The sequence below is a fragment of the Pocillopora damicornis genome, chromosome 12 (assembly GCF_964200805.1).
Source record: "Pocillopora damicornis chromosome 12, jaPocDami1.2, whole genome shotgun sequence".
NCBI lineage: Eukaryota > Metazoa > Cnidaria > Anthozoa > Scleractinia > Pocilloporidae > Pocillopora > Pocillopora damicornis.
The window spans coordinates 20,418,375-20,436,816 of record NC_142681.1 but is presented as its reverse complement, the minus strand read 5'-3'; the positions used below and the strand labels follow the sequence as shown (position 1 = coordinate 20,436,816).

The 18,442-nt window shown below is 36.6% G+C and overlaps 4 protein-coding genes across 4 annotated transcripts; 2 read left to right on the top strand and 2 right to left on the bottom strand.

Moving 5' to 3' along the window:
• Positions 1-12: 12 nt before the first annotated feature.
• Positions 13-7,125, top strand: LOC113669550 (RUS family member 1). The gene is made up of 14 exons (XM_027185605.2): positions 13-180; positions 925-1,002; positions 1,491-1,605; positions 2,169-2,214; positions 2,470-2,502; positions 3,050-3,155; positions 3,281-3,382; positions 3,766-3,836; positions 4,418-4,602; positions 4,712-4,775; positions 4,885-4,970; positions 5,125-5,237; positions 6,153-6,216; positions 6,731-7,125. The coding sequence occupies exons 1-14, from the start codon at positions 13-15 to the stop codon at positions 6,919-6,921; spliced, it is 1,422 nt and encodes a 473-aa protein (XP_027041406.2). The 3' UTR covers positions 6,922-7,125.
• Positions 7,126-7,493: 368 nt separating this feature from the next.
• Positions 7,494-9,277, top strand: LOC149036930 (uncharacterized). Its single transcript, XM_089190462.1, has one exon. The coding sequence runs from the start codon at positions 7,659-7,661 to the stop codon at positions 8,556-8,558; it is 900 nt and encodes a 299-aa protein (XP_089046588.1). The 5' UTR covers positions 7,494-7,658; the 3' UTR covers positions 8,559-9,277.
• Positions 9,278-9,554: 277 nt separating this feature from the next.
• On the bottom strand, positions 9,555-15,218 carry LOC113669521 (uncharacterized). The gene is made up of 9 exons (XM_027185570.2): positions 14,722-15,218; positions 14,508-14,592; positions 14,196-14,334; positions 12,850-13,042; positions 12,467-12,575; positions 11,912-11,949; positions 11,620-11,797; positions 11,241-11,333; positions 9,555-10,722 (listed from the first exon to the last, which is right to left on the bottom strand). The coding sequence occupies exons 1-9, from the start codon at positions 14,835-14,837 to the stop codon at positions 10,600-10,602; spliced, it is 1,074 nt and encodes a 357-aa protein (XP_027041371.2). The 5' UTR covers positions 14,838-15,218; the 3' UTR covers positions 9,555-10,599.
• A 313-nt stretch (positions 15,219-15,531) lies between these two features.
• Positions 15,532-18,420, bottom strand: LOC113669537 (neuromedin-K receptor-like). The gene is made up of 2 exons (XM_027185589.2): positions 18,225-18,420; positions 15,532-16,818 (listed from the first exon to the last, which is right to left on the bottom strand). Exon 2 carries the CDS (start codon positions 16,793-16,795, stop codon positions 15,767-15,769), a length of 1,029 nt encoding a protein of 342 aa, XP_027041390.2. The 5' UTR covers positions 16,796-16,818; positions 18,225-18,420; the 3' UTR covers positions 15,532-15,766.
• Positions 18,421-18,442: the final 22 nt, after the last annotated feature.

Genomic DNA, 18,442 nt, shown 5'->3' with positions numbered 1-18,442 from the left:
TGTCAGCGGTAGATGCCATTGCACCGTGGCAAGATGGCGGATGAATTTGTAGTTGCTACGGAAAAGTATGGATCGGGCAGCAGAGAGAGAAAATATAGATTTTCTACCGAAAGTGGAAATATAGAAAGAATAGGAAGGAAGAGAGATTCTGCAGCTACCTCAGTGCAGCAGTTTTTCAAGGTATGTCAGCTGTGTTGGCCTCGCAACTACAAAGGAGGCCCAAGTACCCTCAAGCCATTATAGTCCCCATTGATTTAAGATTGAGAGCCAATTTGATGCAGATTTTAGAGTAGTAGGACATTAAAAGCTCTCACCAAGATCCCATGATTCCCAGAAAAAGTATGAAATACTACATGCATGGTTACAAGGGGATCAACAAGTTAATTACCCAACGTTTCTCGGAGAAACAAGAACTTGGTCAAAAGAAAATAAGGTAGGCATCTGTATTTTGAGCTCATTTTATTCCGAATACCGGTAAGAATAGGTAAGCAGAGGATGACAAAAGGAGCAATTTCCATGTTGCAAAACTTACAGGGACAACAAAGATTGTGCTATGAACTGGTGGGAGGGTGGGACAGGAGGGGGGTGGGGGAGAGGGAGGTGGGGGAGAGGGAGGTGGGGAGAGGGAGGTGGGGGAGAGGGAGGTGGGGAAGAGGAAGGTGATTACTTAACCCTCTCCCATTGCAGGCTGTATGAAATTTGTCAGGAAAGTTGTTGGTGAAGGAATGCACATCATGAAATATTTGACAGGAGATCTCAAAAATTCTCAAATATCCTTTGAGCAGAATTGTTGAAAGAAATGATGAAAGCTAAATACTTAGTATCAAGTTGAAATCGCCGGGGAAAAAAAGCTGCACACAAACATAATTTGAACATTGATTAATGTATATAATGTGGATAAGAGACTGGCTGTATCTTTTGTAGTCTGCCTTTCTTCCACAAGGCTACCCAGACAGTGTCAGCAAAGATTACTTGGAATACCAAATATGGGATACTATGCAGGTAATTCAGGCTATCTGTTTTTGTTCATCTATCTCTCTTGCTCATTAATCCTTCCTTCTTCCAAAATAACAAAATAAAATGTGAATTGCCCTCTTTGGAGACAGTTGCCCTTAGTACTCCCAAACCATCTCTTAACCTTTTAGCTCCCAAAATATGCTCCCCTCCAGCTATTACACATTTCCTTGTAAATTATTACAAGAATTTGATGTTACAACTAGATGACAAGCTCTACCTGATGAGTTTTTGTACTCTCATTTACCTATTTGCTGGATAAGGTATGAATACTGTAGGGATAAGTTACATGTTAGTCACTTCTGGGAGTTTATGGGTTAACTTTGCAAAAAGGTGGATCAATACCCATGGTTGCTTCATTAGCCAAGAAAAGATGATTGTTTCTGCTATGGAAGGTCAATAAAACACTGTAATTCATGTTTAAAGCTGTAAAGCAGAAAAAAAATGGATGCTGACTTGTTTTACCTGTATGTTAGGCTTTTTGTTCTTCAATAACTGGTACCCTCGCCACACAAGCCATGTTGAAGGGTTATGGTGTTGGGGATGAAAAAGCTACAGCCCTTGCGGCAACTATGACATGGATTTTAAGAAGTGAGATATTTAACAATAAGTCATATTCCAGTCAGGATGTTTGATGAGAGTAGCATGTAAGCTGGACACTTGATACATATATGTACCAGTGGCATGCCCTATTTCATCTGAGATGCCTTTGGGTATGGTTCATGTGTGAACTTGTGCTTAACCCTTTGTCTCCAGAGATCTGATTGTTAATTCTCCATTCTAGCTGCTACACATCACCTTGTAACCTAGTTACAAGAATTTGGTGTTTGATCAAGATAACAGTTTCTACCTGACATGTTTGAGTATTCTCATTGCCTGTTTGCTGGATAATGTATGGGTATTATAAGGAGAAATTACATGTTGATCACTTTTTTTCCCTTCCCTCCCAGCTTTTTGTGGGTTATGTTTCCTTTTTTTTTTTTTTTTTTTTTTTCATATTTTGTGCACTGAAAGTAAACTTCTTTCCTATAGATTCATATGGTTGTTTTTATGAGTTCTATTGAAGAGAGATTTGTGTATCTAAACTTAAGATAGGAGAATTTGATATATTTTTAACTGTTTATATTTTAATGTTGGCATGGATTTTTTTTCAGGTGGGACAGGCATGGTGGGAAGCATTCTATTTGCATGGTTCCAAGGGTATGAAGACTTTGACTTTGTACACATTACCTTGGGAGAGCAATGAAAAAGGACCTGAGTTACTCTTGTCAACTTCTCCCTTTGTCTTGCTAGGAAACTTAAGACAGCCTGACATTCACCAGCAGTATATCAGCCCTAAGTTTGGGTGCTTCTTCCAGGCACCTCTTAAACTCAAGTTTTCTATGTGGGAAGGGAACCATTATTATAATTGTAACAAGCTATTTTTCACACTATGTTTATGTTATATCCATTTAGGAGTAATTTGGATTGTAATGCCAAGAAATGGAGGTATGCCATATGAAAGGACAGACTGATGGAATTGCTGTTCTCTAATATATATATTTTTTGCTTAATCAGTATGATTTCTCTTTGGGAGATGTAGCATGATCAGTGTGCTGGACTCTGGGTTGAGAGGTCTGGTTTCTAGCCCTGGCAGACTCACCCTTTTATGTTGTTGGAGGTCACACTTTACTCTCATTCCCAGTCCCTCTCTCCACCAAGGAGTATAAATGAATATGTTTGAATTGTCAGCTAAGTGCTAAGGGATAACTTTGGATGGATTAGCGTCTTATCCAAAGGGGAGGGATTAAACATACTCATGATTGCTTGCCATGAGAAAATTATATGAGCAATTATAGTGTGTGGGCTATTTTGCTTCAAATGTTTAACCATGACTTATATGCATATTATAAATGAATATAAACCTTTTAGATATTTCAAAATAATGAAAAGTGCTGCTCTTAGGTATAAGTTTTACTAAATAATGATGATATTTTAAATTAATGGTTATTTTTCATAATTTTGAGGAAGTCATAAAATTTTACATTATTTACAGATTGTTTGCTGATATACTGAATGACACATCAATTCTGATAGAGATGTTGGCGCCATTATTTAAAACATATTTCACTTTTCTGGCTTGTTTATCAAGTATATCAAAGGTAATGATCACATTTGGTAATATTTTTTCTCTTATCACTTCCTGTTATGGCAATGTCAGTAACAATGTAAGCAGTTTTTGGTAATCTCATTTTTCTTTGTGATGGGGTGTGGAATTGGAACCCAGTCTATTGTGGGTGTGGCAGGAGGTGCCACAAGAGCTGCTATGACTCAGCACCAGGCTAGGAGGGACAATATGGCTGATGTTGCTGCTAAAGATGGAAGCCAGGTAACACATTTTGTACTCAGACATAGTTTGAAGCTACACTGGTTTGCAGATTTAATGAATGTAACCGAAGAAGTTACAATTCATAGACCCAACTTTTCGACACTCCTGTCTAGTGCCTTCATCAGGGGTGATCTAAACGCTGCAACAAGAGGTCCTTTTATATGATCACTAATTAGCGGCCTTTTTTGTATTTTGTACTAGTAAAAGCCCTATTGTTTTTATGCAATCCTGTTAGCAAACTGTTGAAGAGGTATCTTTGCAATCCTGAGATGATTTTAATAATTTACTGGTTATTTAGTGAACAATATACTCTGAATTGGTAATTTTTTTTATATATATAATGGAAAGCAAATTTACTAATCTTATGCTCATTATTCACTCAGGAAACTTTAGTAAATTTGATGGCACTAATAGCTGGTCTGATCATCACACCTTTGGTCTCAGGAAACCCTCTGTAAGTCTAAAAACTCATCCTTACAAAAATTAAATAGTTGAATCCCAATTTTATTTTTAGCAGAATGAGTTCATTCCTTCACTTTTTCCTACCACTCTAACAGAATGACAAATTTTGTTTGAGAGCTTTTATAATTTGCAACTGTCTATCTTGGATACTTGAGTACAATTGTGGCTGCTGAAAATTGGATGGATGTCTAAACCCAACAACTTTTATCTGTGTTGTCAGACTTTGCTTCTGTTGTGATATCAAATGTTCTCTGAGAAGTTATGTTAGTGACTGGGAGGAACAGAGAAAAACGTTTATCCCTTTACACCATGATATTATTATCCATACTGTTATCTTTGCATTTCCTATGGTTCTGACAAGGAATATTTGTGTGACAATCACAAACTTCTTAAGTTTGCGATCATTTTCCCTATTTTCATGACCTTAACATTTGATTCGGCAGCTGTACTTTTTACAAAAATTAGATCTTAGTCACTCCCAGGGGATATAGGGCTATAATAATTATTTAGAAACTTAAATTTATTCTTTTTTGTCAATAGATTGTATGAATATTTGTGTTTGTTTTATTTCAGCCTAACTTGGACTTTGTTTTTCATCTTCACATTTCTTCACCTTTACGCAAATTTCCGAGCTGTGTCATCTGTTGTCATGGAAACAATCAGTCTGTCTCGCCTGCACCTTCTCGTCACTGAGTTCCTGTCAACAGGGCATATAATGACTCCACAGGAAGTGGGCAACAGGGAACCTGTTATATTTGGTAAAATGTCTGTTAAGAAATGTGACTGCCAGGTCTACTAATGATTCTGTGATTGTTCTATGGAGTTTTACATGATGATGAAATAATCGTGTTTTTTTATATTCCTCAGGTCGTAACACAGGGGAATGTCTTAGAATTCATTTAGGGACAGAATTTGTCTCTGTCATAAATAGGTATAGTTACTTCCTTGTTTTTCAACTTAAAAATGAGAATGTTACATCAGGTGGTTAGTTTAACTTGCCTTCTCTTCAGATAAATATAACATTGTTTTGTATCTTTCAGTGTTACTGATCTTGATGCTGCAATACCAAACTCTGAAAGCACTATGTATATTATGAAACTAACATTAAATCAAGGAAGAAATTCAGGTGATTTTCCCAGACATTGAAGCTTTTTCTTTCATAAGAATTGAGTGTTATAAATAGCCACGTGTGGCCACTAATTTACAAGCCAAAAATTCAAGATTTTAATGTTGTTGTAGGTTATCTTAACTCTTTTTTTTTTATTTTCATTCTAATCAAGGTGCTGTTCATGTGACATTACATGAAGATTCCAATGCCACAGATCATCTTCAGAGCTGTTTCCAAGCCTGTTCTCTTGATTATGTTATACGCACAAAACCACATATCAAAAAGGTAAATATATTTTGGCATCACATTCTTCTAGTTAGTACTCATTCTGAGGCAGGATCATGGTCACAGATTCTTATCACAACTCTCATTAATATAATATATAGATTTAGCCAAGCCTAAAAGTAGAGTTCACATTTTTTTTTTTTCCCACACATCTCAAGGGCACAATGCCTTGCCCCGGCCAGGACTAGAACCCGGGTCGTCTGACTCGGAGCCCAGTGCACTGACCACTGGACTACTGAACAAAGCCGTGGCGTCAGCTTGCCCACAGTACAGTTGGCCATGCATGTTAAAAGTAGCACCTTGTACAGTTGTGTGGTCATATGGTTGTACAGTCGCACAGTCATACAGTTGTACGGTTGTACAGTTGTATGGTCGTACATCCAAATTTTTTCTGCTTGAAGGGTTACTACTATTTTGTATAATTATGGGGCTACCCAAGCTCTGCTAATATACATGTAAGGCAGGATGCTTAGTCGCATATGACTTGGTATATGGCGCAGGTTACCTTTAGGCTCCTTGTAGCTTAGTGGTAGAGCATTGGGGCATACATGCAAATACCTGGGATTCAACTCCTTGTAGGTGAACTCAAATTTTTTCTTTATCACACTACTGTGACAAAGCTCATGACATCTTTCTTTTGATGAGTGAACTCAACCATTTTTGTTATTTTATGTAATGACCAAGATACTGCCATCAAAAGTACCCAAAAAGTAAAAAGACTATCCCATTGCAGCAGAAATGTAGGTGTCAAGAACTTTTCAAATCGGACAGTCAACATGCGCTAATGTGATTGCTCCTGTGAACAGAAGCAAGCTCTGCACGATAGTATTTTGTTATGTACTGTTATCAGTGTACAATTCAAAGGGGAAATATCTTATTTTACCTGAACTATTTGCCAAAAAATTTTCTTTCAAGGTTTTTGGTGATTCAGATGGAGGTCAAAGAGCACTGGAGGCCTTACATAATTTTTGGTGGCAAGGTAGGCTCATGAAAATCCAATAAAAACATATTTGCAATTCATGAAAATCATGATGATAACCTTTAACTATGACACATGTCCACGCCATTATTGTATTGTTACATTTACTTTTAACATCAGAGGGTAAAATGCATTTAATTTCTCATGTTACTCTGTTACATGAAGTAGGTAATCAATAACAGCAATAACTTAGCTGAAAATGAATTAGACTTTTCTCTCACATCATTTTATTTTTATTTGAGCTGCATTTAAGAGTGATGTTTTGATTCTCACCATGTGATCTATATTTGAACTGTGTTTTTATTATTATTATTATTTTTTTACTGTGGGAGAAAAGAGGGGGGAGGGCGGGGGGTTAAGTCCAAAGAGCATTGTATATCTTAAGTTCACTATGCTGCATCTGATTCAATACTTGCAGCAACTTGGATTTGTAATTTCTTGGTCTTATCTTATATCAGACAAAACTTTTAAGATTGTCCTAATCTTTTTATTGTTAATATTATTATTATTGCAGAAAGGAACCACCTGTCTGACTGCTCATGGGATTTAGTAGCTCTAGCCCATAATTTTACTTTGCAGGCATTCCCAACATTCCTCAAGGGTCTTGAAGAGGCTGGCTGGGTAACCTCACGGACACATCTTGGTCCAGATGAATGGCGGGCTGTTTGGAATGTGAGGGGAATAGAAATTAAGAAAAGTCTTTAACAGAATAGTTACAATTATTTTCAAACCAACTGTTAGTATCTGTTACATTAAAAAATTATTGCTTTATCTCTGTACAAGTAGATAGGGAAGTATGTAAGGAAATAAAGTATTTAATATGTGGTTGGAAAATTTATGGATAGTTTAATTAGCATGTATTTTATTTTTTCATCACAGAAGAGGAAATAAAATTATTACACAGTTTTACCTGCATGGCAAAGTTTGATTCATGGAGATTGTAATGTGATGTCTCACTTGCCTTCTTGTCTCAATCCCCCAGGAGTAATATCCACTGCAATGTCCACATTAACAATTTTTTTCCAAGTTGAGCAGCTCATAATTACTTTGATTTACATTTGGCAGATAACTAATATTTGCAACAATTTTTGTGTCTGAGGAATTTTTTTACTGTCAGTAAGTTACTAACCTCGTACATCAGACCCAAACATGTAAAAGCCAAAATCTCCAGGTATCTGGGTTACGGATACGAGAAACGGGATACGAGATACGAGAGAAGGAAAACGGGACGCTTCGGGCGGATAGACCGAAACAAGAATTGTCTCGTTCCAGGCTCTTTGGAAGAGTTTGTTTTGAAAAGAACATGGCGGTTTAAAGTGCTTCTTTGACAACTCTGAATAGACCTCTTGTCTACGTGTGTTTTACAAGAGGAAAAGACGAAATACTTCTTTTCCAGGTAAAGAAAGAGGAAAGCACTGGTTTTTCAAGAGATCCGTTAACAAATGAGAGGAGCCACTATGAACGGAGGTGTCAGTAAACGAAAAGGAAACCGAGGCAAGATGGTCACTAGGAACAGATTAAAGCTGGAGAAGCTAAGAGAGTCTTTACATTGTCTCAATCTAGAAGAGGAACAAGTGGAGACGACAAGGAGCAAATTGCGCGGTGATGGGCCAACTTTACGAGTTTTGTTGCATGATTTAGCTGTTCCAGTCGGTTCACATGGAATTAGAGTACAAATTCATAGCGGTAACTGTTGTACGAATTCCTCAGGAGATGTAAAGGAGAATAGTTGGCTTACGCAACGAGGAGAGACATTAGATATGACAGAAAATCAAATTACTTCGGAGAAATGTGATAGGTATGAATGTCGTCCAAATACGTTGTCTACTTGCTCAGACAAAGAAAAACAAAATAATAGGAGCCAAACTCGTGTGAGTTACACTTCCGCCTGCAAGGCAAGTCTGAAAGAGACAAGCCCTAAGAGGAAATTTGACGGTAATGAAAAAGAGACTAAGCTTAAAAATTTCAAGGGATCATCGTCGAGATTCAAGTGGGAAACGCTAGGGCAGTTGAGCTCTATTTCAAATGTGCAATTTTCAAGTGTTCCTGATGAAGGTACCCGTATAGCAATCAACAATGACCACAACTCACCCTCCCCTCCCAACAGTCCTCTGTATGACATGCCATCTCCCTCTACTCCAGCACAGAAGCAGGCAAGAAGAGCAAAACGCCAGCTTCAATTAGAAAGATGGAGAAAGTATGATGTGTCAAGGTCACGACAGGAGCGATATAAAAAAAGGAACCAACAAATAACAGAAATGACCTTGTCTGTAGATTCTAGACACATACAATGGAGCCATGATTTAGTGCAGACTGTCTATATTGATGATGAATTTGGGTGAAGGAAATAGTGATCTCGTGATTTCACAGATTTCTTTTTCCCTTAGCTTGTACGCTTCTGGAAGAAAGTTGACATCTGTGGGACATTTGGCCAAATGCAGACTGAGCCACAACAAATGTGAATACTATATTTCATAGTTTTTCATTTTCATGCATGGAGATAAACAATGCACAGATTGGGCTGACATGTTAACATCCCAAGTGGGATCATGTGATGATTCCCTAAGTGAGGTTCCAGGTTACAGTCATTATGCACTTTGTCACATTCAGCCAAGTGCATGAGTGTTTACAATCATAACAATTGTCACCTTGAAAAAAGAACCATCAATTTATCTGAAATGGGGGGTAAGGAGGATTTTAGACTTTTCAGCAATGCCCAACTGGCACCTGATCAACTGAGATATCTTCAAATTTTTTTCATGGAGCCTGCATGGGTACTGAGTAGTTCTCTGTTCTCATTAATGAATTCAATTTCCTTTTACATTTGTTCCATTTGCATTAAGATAATCTGGCAAAACCAACAATTTGCATTCCAATTTTTCAAGTCATTTCCATGCCTGAAAAAGTTTAATTTGGGTGTTACTGTTGTATTCATTACACTGTTCCTTTATTTTGTGTTCCATGATCACAGATTGCTTTGTGTCAGTTAATCTACAATGTAGTTGTGTTGGAGAACTTAATTTCAGGAAAAAATAAAGACTTGGTTTTGTTGATAAGATAACAACCATTGACTCATTTGATTGTTCATTCAAGAGGTTCTTTGTTTCATGAAACAGAATAAGCCTATATGGCTATGTACTGTGCCAAGCGGTAATCATCCCACTTAACAAAAATAAACAGTTCTGTTTCAATGACAGACCAATGCCTGAGCATTTTCCCCACTAAATAGAAGCTCTAGTAAGTGTTTGCATTCACTGGCAAGTGAAAAATCAGTGATTTAAATTTTTGAATTTCTGACCTCTTTGGTTTAATCTTTGGTAAGAGAGGAGAAATTTGAATCATGCTTGTTGGTTTTATTCAATCATTATTATATGTACTAACTCAAAACAAAATATCTGATAAATTATGTACACACCTCTATGCATGTACATGACTTTGTATTTATTTTTTGTTCATTCAGGGAAATGTTTAAACAAGCTGACCCACATCAGTTGCAAGTGGGTTTGAATAGGGCTTCAGTTTCACAAGATTTACATTCTGTGATAAAAACTCTCTTCTTGAACAAGTATTACAAACAGTACACGTAGACAATGTTAAAATTAGCTCTTCTGAATAACATCCTTGAATGGAAAGAAAAATACTTCCTTTACTAATTAAACAATTTTTAATCAAGTTGGGTAAAATTTTTGATAACTAGCTAAGTATTTTCACTATGAAATACTTAAGGTCAATCAAAAATATATCATCTGCCATAAACAATATTAATATTTATGATTAAAAACAAACCTTTGGACTATTTACAGTCAACAACTTGTAGAAGCTCACAATTGGGGCTTATCAAAAATGTGCTGAGAGGGAGTCAACCATTAGCGGTAGAATGGCCAAAACAATTAGCTGTTTGGCATAAAAATTGACATATTTTAATTATCAGTTGTAAAAAAAGTCAACTGCAAAAAAAAAAAATTTCTAGTGACAGGTATCATTATCATTAGCCATATATTGGCCAAAATTTTAACCATTAGCCTTAAAAGCCATCACCCCATTGAGACCCTCAGCTAATGGAGATTGTCGTTAAGAACCATTTCAGATTTGAACTACATAGTAAAAAGACCACTAAGCAGTTTAGAGCTGTGTGTGCTGACAAAACATTCCCAATTGCAAACCGTTGCCAGATTTCAGACCTAAAAGGAATAGCTGATTGCAGAAATCTAAAGCAAGTTTCCAATAAACTGGGAACACAGGATTTAGTAGCATATGCTGGTACCCATGTGCTTGCCAATGTAAGGGAGTACACTGGAGAAACTGCAAGCACATTCAAGTCTAGATCATATGGAACAAAATTCCCAGTATAGCTTAAGAATTAATTAGGAATGATGAACCAACTTATGTCCTCTTTGCAAGATATACAAAGTTGGAAGTTCCAGCAGCAATGATTGGATGATGGGAATGTCTCTCAAAATCTACCGTGTAAACTGCACGTGGAAGATCTACAAGCCGGCCAGTAGTCTGTGGATAAGCAAACAATAGAAAAGTCTCAGTACTTATGACTACAATTGACAATACTGGATTCACAGTATTACGAAGATTTTTTAATTGAGTGAGGTGTGACGGAAATTCGGCAACCATGTTTAGATGCTAAAATTGTGTTGTTGTCCCATTTGCAGTGGCAATGTGCTTTCATGTTTGATGTTTGGTGATGCAGCTTTTTTGGAATGGTTGCCCATGACAACACCTTATTTTATGACTGAAACTCTGTCACCAAACTTTTTCATGCCTCACTCATAATCGTAATATGTAGTTTCCTTGCACTATTACATAAATAGAGATTGTACATGTATACAAAGATTTATTTTTATCCACATACAAAACTCTAAATATCTGACCACAAAGCTAAGATAGTTAAGGAAAGTCAGTTGATTGTTAATATCATCAAGTTACTAGGAGACTATAAAATAACCTAAAATAACCAGTACAGTACATATCTGAAGCTGAATGTACAGTATAACAGCACATCTATGTCCTACATGATAAGTTCCTTGATCCACGCATCTCATCATATTGTTATCACTCCCTCCTGCTATGATACTGTCAGGACCTTGCCACTGGACACAATAGAGCTATATAATAACCAACAACAAAAAATTATTCACCAGAGACCCCAACTGAGTCTGTGAGTTCACTTGCAGGCAAACTGTTCATAAATCTTTTTTTTAAGTAATGCTAATTCACAAATGGTTCTTAGGTGGAAAGAGGTCAAATGTTGCTCAGAAGAGTTGATGAAAGTTTGGGTTTTAACCACCTTTTACAAATATCATCAGTAGACCAAGGAATCTTGATGAATTTTGGATGGTATATGATTAAGGTTATAACTTTTACAGCGTGCTGAAAATCTCTTGAACATACCATACTTCCATTGTAATCAGATGGTACATCTTTTATCAGTTTCCCAGAGCCATGATCCCATATTTGAAGAGTTTTGTCTTTTCTCCATGACCCGGTGAGAATTTGCCGATTGGTGCTTGACATGCTCAGTGACTGAATGTCTAGTGCATCACCACAAATATGAGGTCCAAATATTTTCCTGAATACCATGATCATATATTATTAATATTTGACAATTCTTCATGATATCACAAATAGAATTAACTTAAAAACACAGGGTTGCATTTATATTGTTATGAATTTTAAGTTATACCTCACAGAATGTTTGCTATCAACTCTTGTATCCCAAAACTAAAAACCACAAAAGCAGAGAAAAATGATAAGTAAAAAATATACCTTTGAATGCCATCATTGATATTTGAGAGTACAATGTTTCATTAATTGGACGGCAATTTGAACTAGTAAGTGGACATTAATTAGCAGGATTAAGTTATCACAGTCTGAAAAAAGAAGAAACAGCACAAATGCATCTAAACTGTATGATACTTTTAGGCTTGGATTTAGCCAGGTTCTACCCTACCACAGCAATAGTTTGGTTTTACAAAAATTCACCTGTGGCAGGCCTATAAATAACCCTAAGCATGTCCCACTGATATCAGAGGAACCTAAGCCAGAATAATTGAATATACAGGTTATATCAAAGTTCAACGAACCTGGGAAATTAGTTTTCGTCATTCACAACACCCCAATCAAATGACCTTGAAAGCTTAAAAAATTTAAAACTATATCTCTCTTAAGGAGGACCTGCATGATTGTCTAATATGTTTTTGGAGAGGGATGGGGGGTGAGGTTAACTTCCGTTTATTACCTGAACTGTATCATCCCAGCCTCCTGAGAGAAATTCATGATCTTGACCAGGTGTATACTGTACACTGAACACTCGGCTCATGTGGCCATCCATTACTAGGTGGGATGAGCTGTCAAAAAAAAAAAAATCCAAGTGTCTTATTAACATAAACATAACATAGCAACCTTAGCTAATCCTGAATTATCAACTTAACACCTTCTTAACAATTCTTCAGAATTAGACCAGGTGAAGTGTTACATGGTGTGGAAATGTTGTCTCACTTGTTACATAACAATTAGTAGTTATAAAAGTAATGATAACATTAATAACTGTCCTAAAATTAGTGATAATAATGAAAGACAGGTAAATTGAAGAGAATATGATGTCCGCAATAATTGATATACCTTGGCTGCATGGTACAAATGATTTGTCTAGTTCTTTCATCATAAACATTTAGTTTTGTATCTGATCCAGCTGTGACAAATCTATCTCCTGAAGGACTGTAAGCACATGCTAAAATCTGCCTAGAAACTTCTGTTACTGTCACCATACAGGTGCTTGTTGATGTATGCCAGATTTTGACTTTACCATCTGCATCTGCAGTTATAACAGCAAAAAAAAAAAATGAATAAAAAAATGCTTACAATAGAGAAGAACTATTTACTGTCAGAAAATCATTATTATTAGTAAAATACTGCATTTATTATGTATTACTCTGAAGTCTAATCTCAGTCTGATCAAAAGATGGGAAAGTTCCAAGGATGCATTACAAAGCCTTTGTTGGAGGTTTTTTCATGTCAAATTGTAACTAATTACTCTGTGGGTTTTTTCTATTCATCATGAGATGACCAGCATTGCAGTATTGTAAGAACCAAGCCAACTTATTTGAGGTTGTTAACCAAGGTCTTGCCAAGCGTTAAAAGGGAAAAGAAAGAAAAATAACCTTGTGGGTGTGAATGAATCGGGAAAATTGCCACACAAATAATGAACCTGGAATTGCAAAGCTACAAACATTAACTTGGGCAAATGGGCAGAAGGCTTAAAGATGTAATCACTTTCACTCAGCCAGATTGTTCCCCATAATCTACCCTAAATCTGTGGGTACTTTTCATCTAATAGCCTTCATAACACAGACTACTAGAATGTATGTGAGGTGAGGTGCCACCTTTGACACAGTTTATACAATTCTGCAAAAATCAACATCTGCCCCAGGTATGTCCACAATACACAGCTAGAGGGTGTTTATATATTTACCTTAGACATGTAGAAAGCCTTTGTGTTATGGCCTTCTTTTTTTATTTTAACAATTACTGTAATTGCCCTAACTTTTACAGCAGGAGGTAAATGAGGCTTTTTCTCTCAAAGTGCCCCCCTTTTGGGAACTTTCAAGATCTTACAATCTTGTAATCAGAGCCTTAGTGGTGTCAAAGTACAACTTATCTTCATTTAAGATAATACTTTTAAATAATACATAAATCTGCATAAGAATACGGGTAAAATTTAGTATTAAAGATCGACAGACTAAACAAATACGGTGTAATTATCACTCTGGTTATCAATAAATATGGTAGCACCATATTACTTGTAGGATTAACACAAGCTTAAAACCCTGATTGTTTTAACTTTCGCTAATTTTCTAAGACGTCAACTTAAACATATGAATATCGTATAATTAAAACTACAACAGCTGTTAAATGCGGCAGAAGTTCCCTCTTTCTTAAAAAATAAAGTTTGCACCTAACCAACTTACAAGTTGCGAGTAACATATTTCCATAAGTATCACCCTCCAGTGTTGGTCTCCAACGAAGACAGGTCACTGGTAAATGATCATTTAAAGTGTCTTGGTCCGAGAGACTATAGACGCAATGTCCTGTGTCAGGAGCATACACCTAAGACGTGGAAAAATGTACGAAAAATAAAACACTGAACATTTTCGTTACGTACCTTTCGCAAAGGTGGAAGTGTTAACAATTTAACCTACATATGAGCAGATATTAGTTTCGGGAAAAGTAAAAATTGGTGACAAATTCGAAAATTAAAAAAGAGTAAATACTAGTCTTACCTTGGTTACTCCATTAGCTAAACCAACCGCCAGTAAACCGCCTTCGAGATTGAATCGACAACACATCACCTCAGAATTTGCCTCCCTGTTTCAAATAAAAGCAAATTATAATATTTTCAGAATACGAGACAATGCGGCAATAAAAATAGAAGTCCTTCGATCATTATCAAAAGTTTAACAAATATGAGTATTAAGCAACAAGAATTTTTCTCACAGAATGTTCATAATTTTGAGATTTCCCTCAGCAGTTGGAGCCATAACAGGAACGGATTCGATGACCGTATCTCGAGGCGTTGAAAGGGTAGACGGAGGCGTTTGGACCAAATGCATGTCGTTGAAAATGATCTATTAAGTGATTTGTTAGTCCAGGTGTCTTAGTTGTCTAAAATCCCATTGGAACAGGAAAAGAAATAATTTGAACAAACGCTGTCGCGGGACGCAATTCAAAAGTAAATAGAAATTACTTACTGCCTCTGCGCAAGCGTCTTAGCGTCGGTGTTACTGTGGTAACAAAGAATCTATCAAGCTTTCAATATCTGCCCCCTTCCTCTCAGTTTAACTTTACGAATTTTGAAGGAGTTCCAATTAGCATGCACAAATAAATCAGTGGTTTTGTTGAAAAAAATAAAGTTTAAAAAGGTTAGCGCAATTTAAGATTACACGCCGTTGATTCTGTAATCCACTATTCACGGAGGATTTTGATTGTGTCCTGTTAAAGTTTACCTAATCCCCTATAAGGCTCTGCAATATTTTTATGATCCCCCTCATTGGCAGTTCATTGCCTGTCAGTTTTCTATAGTTTCCCCCCTAGACTCCGTTGGCGACGACTGATTCCCCTCCGTTCCTCCCTGAAAACCATGTTACTCCCAAAACTCCCTCGCCCCACCCCCCTTCCCGAGCGATGGATAATGAGTGATCCCTATAAGTCACTCACAGGAGAGACCAAAAGAGAATTTCCCTTACAATAACAATACATTTTCGAGCGGGAAGGTTAGGAGAAGTAAGGAAAATATCAACAAGGAAATAATCTTTAGTTGAACAGCAATTTCTCAGATCTAAACTTTAAGAAATAGTTGACAGACAGTGAGGAGAATTGATTAGTAGATCTTGAGAGAGCGTCAGGAGTACATCCGTGCACGATGGTTCTTGCAAGGAAAATTTTTGTATGTACTATCATAGTGCAGACGGAAGTTTTATGAAGTCAAAGAATTAACTTTAATGTTCTGTTAAATATTTCAGTCTTTCAACACGTTAGATCATTATTTAGCTAAAGCTAAATTGACTGTGTTGGTTTGCTCAAAGAAAGAAGTTTCGTTTACTCTTGATAAAGTTTTGAAGCAGAAAATCTTCTTGTATTCGCGTCGAAATGTTCGATTTAAAGCACCATATATAATAGGATTCAGGGAAGAACTTATTAGTCCGATATCGGTATACATGACGTAGACCTTACGAGGAAGGGACCAGCCATCAGAAGCCATGTCCACAAAATCGATAATAAGTACAGGTGTCCAACAAATTAAATATCCAAGAACAGTCACGAATAAAGTTTGGGTCATTTTGATGTCTTCTGCGGAGACTCTTCGTTCTTTTTCGTGCCTGCTGGAAAATTCCTTTCGCAAATTTCTTGCTCGGTTTCTATTCAAACGAAGATGTTTGAAGACGTTATAATAACAAAAAGAGAGAGTAGCCAGGGAGACACATACACAAATGTAAATAACACATGATTCAAAAGACATTTTTACTTCGTGGAAGCAGAAAAACTTTCCCGGATGAAAAATGTATTTCCTTCCAGAAGCAAGGTAAGGGACAGGGTACATTATAGCTAGGATCCAGACTGACGCGGACATGAGCCGTGCGCGAGACATGGTGAAGAATATCCGGTGATTAATTGGATGAACGACGCGGAAGTATCGATCGACAGACATAAGAGCCATGGTCTGCAGAGAGGCAGCTACCGTTGTTATGACAACAAATCCTTGAAATTGACATACTGCGAAAGTCGAAACCCAACGCCCTCTAATAAGTGATGCTAAAGACGGTGGAGCCCCAAAAGTTGCCATGGCAATGTCTGAAATGGCTAGGGATGCCACAAACAGCCCTGGAACGTTTCTAAGTCTTGGTATTTTGTACACAATGTAGAGAACAACTAGATTTCCAATGAATGCCACCGCAGCAATGGAGGCATAGATCAAAGATTCTACAATAACCTGAAATGTACTCCGGTGACGAAACGAATCTGCCAGATGAAGGGCTTGTCTTTCTATGGAGGGTTTCTCGGAGGCATTCATTCTTTTTTTTTTTTTCTTTTTTCCTGCAGTAACAAAGATAAATAATTTTTAGCATACTTTGACAGATAGATGAAGGTGACTTTCAAGTTCATTTTCTTTTTCAGATCTCGGAATCTTCTGCGAAACAGAGCTTTGCTTCGCGGGAATATTATTAATATGTCACTCTGCACTTTATTTGCATTTGCTCAGCCATTATATCCTCGCTTGAATCGAGACGACAAAAATGAAAGCAACAAAGGTACTTAGTTAAACGCAACGAAAGTTTCATAGCAGAACTTGCAAAATTAAAGCCATTTTGCAGCTAAACGTCTGTTATGTGTAACTGGTAGAAATAAATAGCTTACTGATGATGCGGCGGATGCCAAGTTTCTGTGGTTTCAGTTTGTTATCTCGCTTATTATATCTAAGCCTGTTCAAACAATAAATTAACAATAAACCAATAGGATTTCCGCGGGACTGAAATTTAATTACCTGACTGAGCTCTCTGCCTTATTCTTATCAGTTTACCCCCCAAAAAAATTACTACAATTAAGATCACCACCTGCGTAAACTAAAATGAGTAATCTAACAAAGCTTTGACTTATTCCCAGTGGATCAGCTTCGTTCTTGATTCTCCTTTTGAAATAAAATGCTCGGAAACTGTCTCTATCGTTTAATTTATTTCAAGAAATGTTCGATTTTAAATTGCAATGCCGTGTAAATAATACCATGAAATTGTCAACCTTGTATTTATCCTTTCACAATGGCTTTCAGAATAGTGTTAGGAAGAGAATATGTAGCGAATATCTTTCAACTATTCTTGGGAAAAGCTTGCTTATCTTATTTAAAAAAGTTTATCTCATTGTATAACCTTGTGTTATATCTGGACATTGTTTTTTCAATTTTTTTAGCCTTTCAAGTTTTGAATAATCTCTAACATAAAAGCACTTGAATTAAATGTTCAAAACACACATAAAATGCATATAATGTCTTTTTCAACCCAGCCTTGCTGGAAAATAATTTTCCCTTTCAATGCTACGCCAGTATCTTGAATCTTTCGCAATTGAGAACAATGAACGAGTGAGATTCTTTTCGGTCATTACTGCTTCCATACTCTAACTACAGTCCGTTTTCCCACAACTTACGTATTTTCAAATAGCTTCCTTAAGTAATTTCGATGAAGTTTGCGCAACACAAAATCCAAACCTAGTATGAAGATGAGAACCTTGTAAATTAAACAACCTACGAGCTCTTTTTGCCGCTATTGCTTCTGCGGTTGTGGTAGAAATTCATTGAAAGAAATTTAAACAATTACTGAACAATTCTTAATCTTAGTAGAATACTAAACTACTTCACAGGAAAATATCGTCTTAAGTTTATTTTCTTGTCTTATTTTCGTATATGGTTAAACGATTTAGGAGAATCCATTACGAACCCTTATTTCACTTACCTGTTGAAGATCTGCCCTTTATAAAATCCTTCTTTTGCAAAGAAGTGGTTTTTAGTGAAGCTTATACAAGCGGTATTGATTTGCCACAGAGAGTAAATCTGAGAGAATATGTGTTGAACTCAATCTTTAGCGCTTGTAAGTAATTTGGTTTTATGGTAAGTTGTCTTGAAAATTGCTGCTTGAAAAAATAATAATTGACACGTGAGGATGTAACTTGT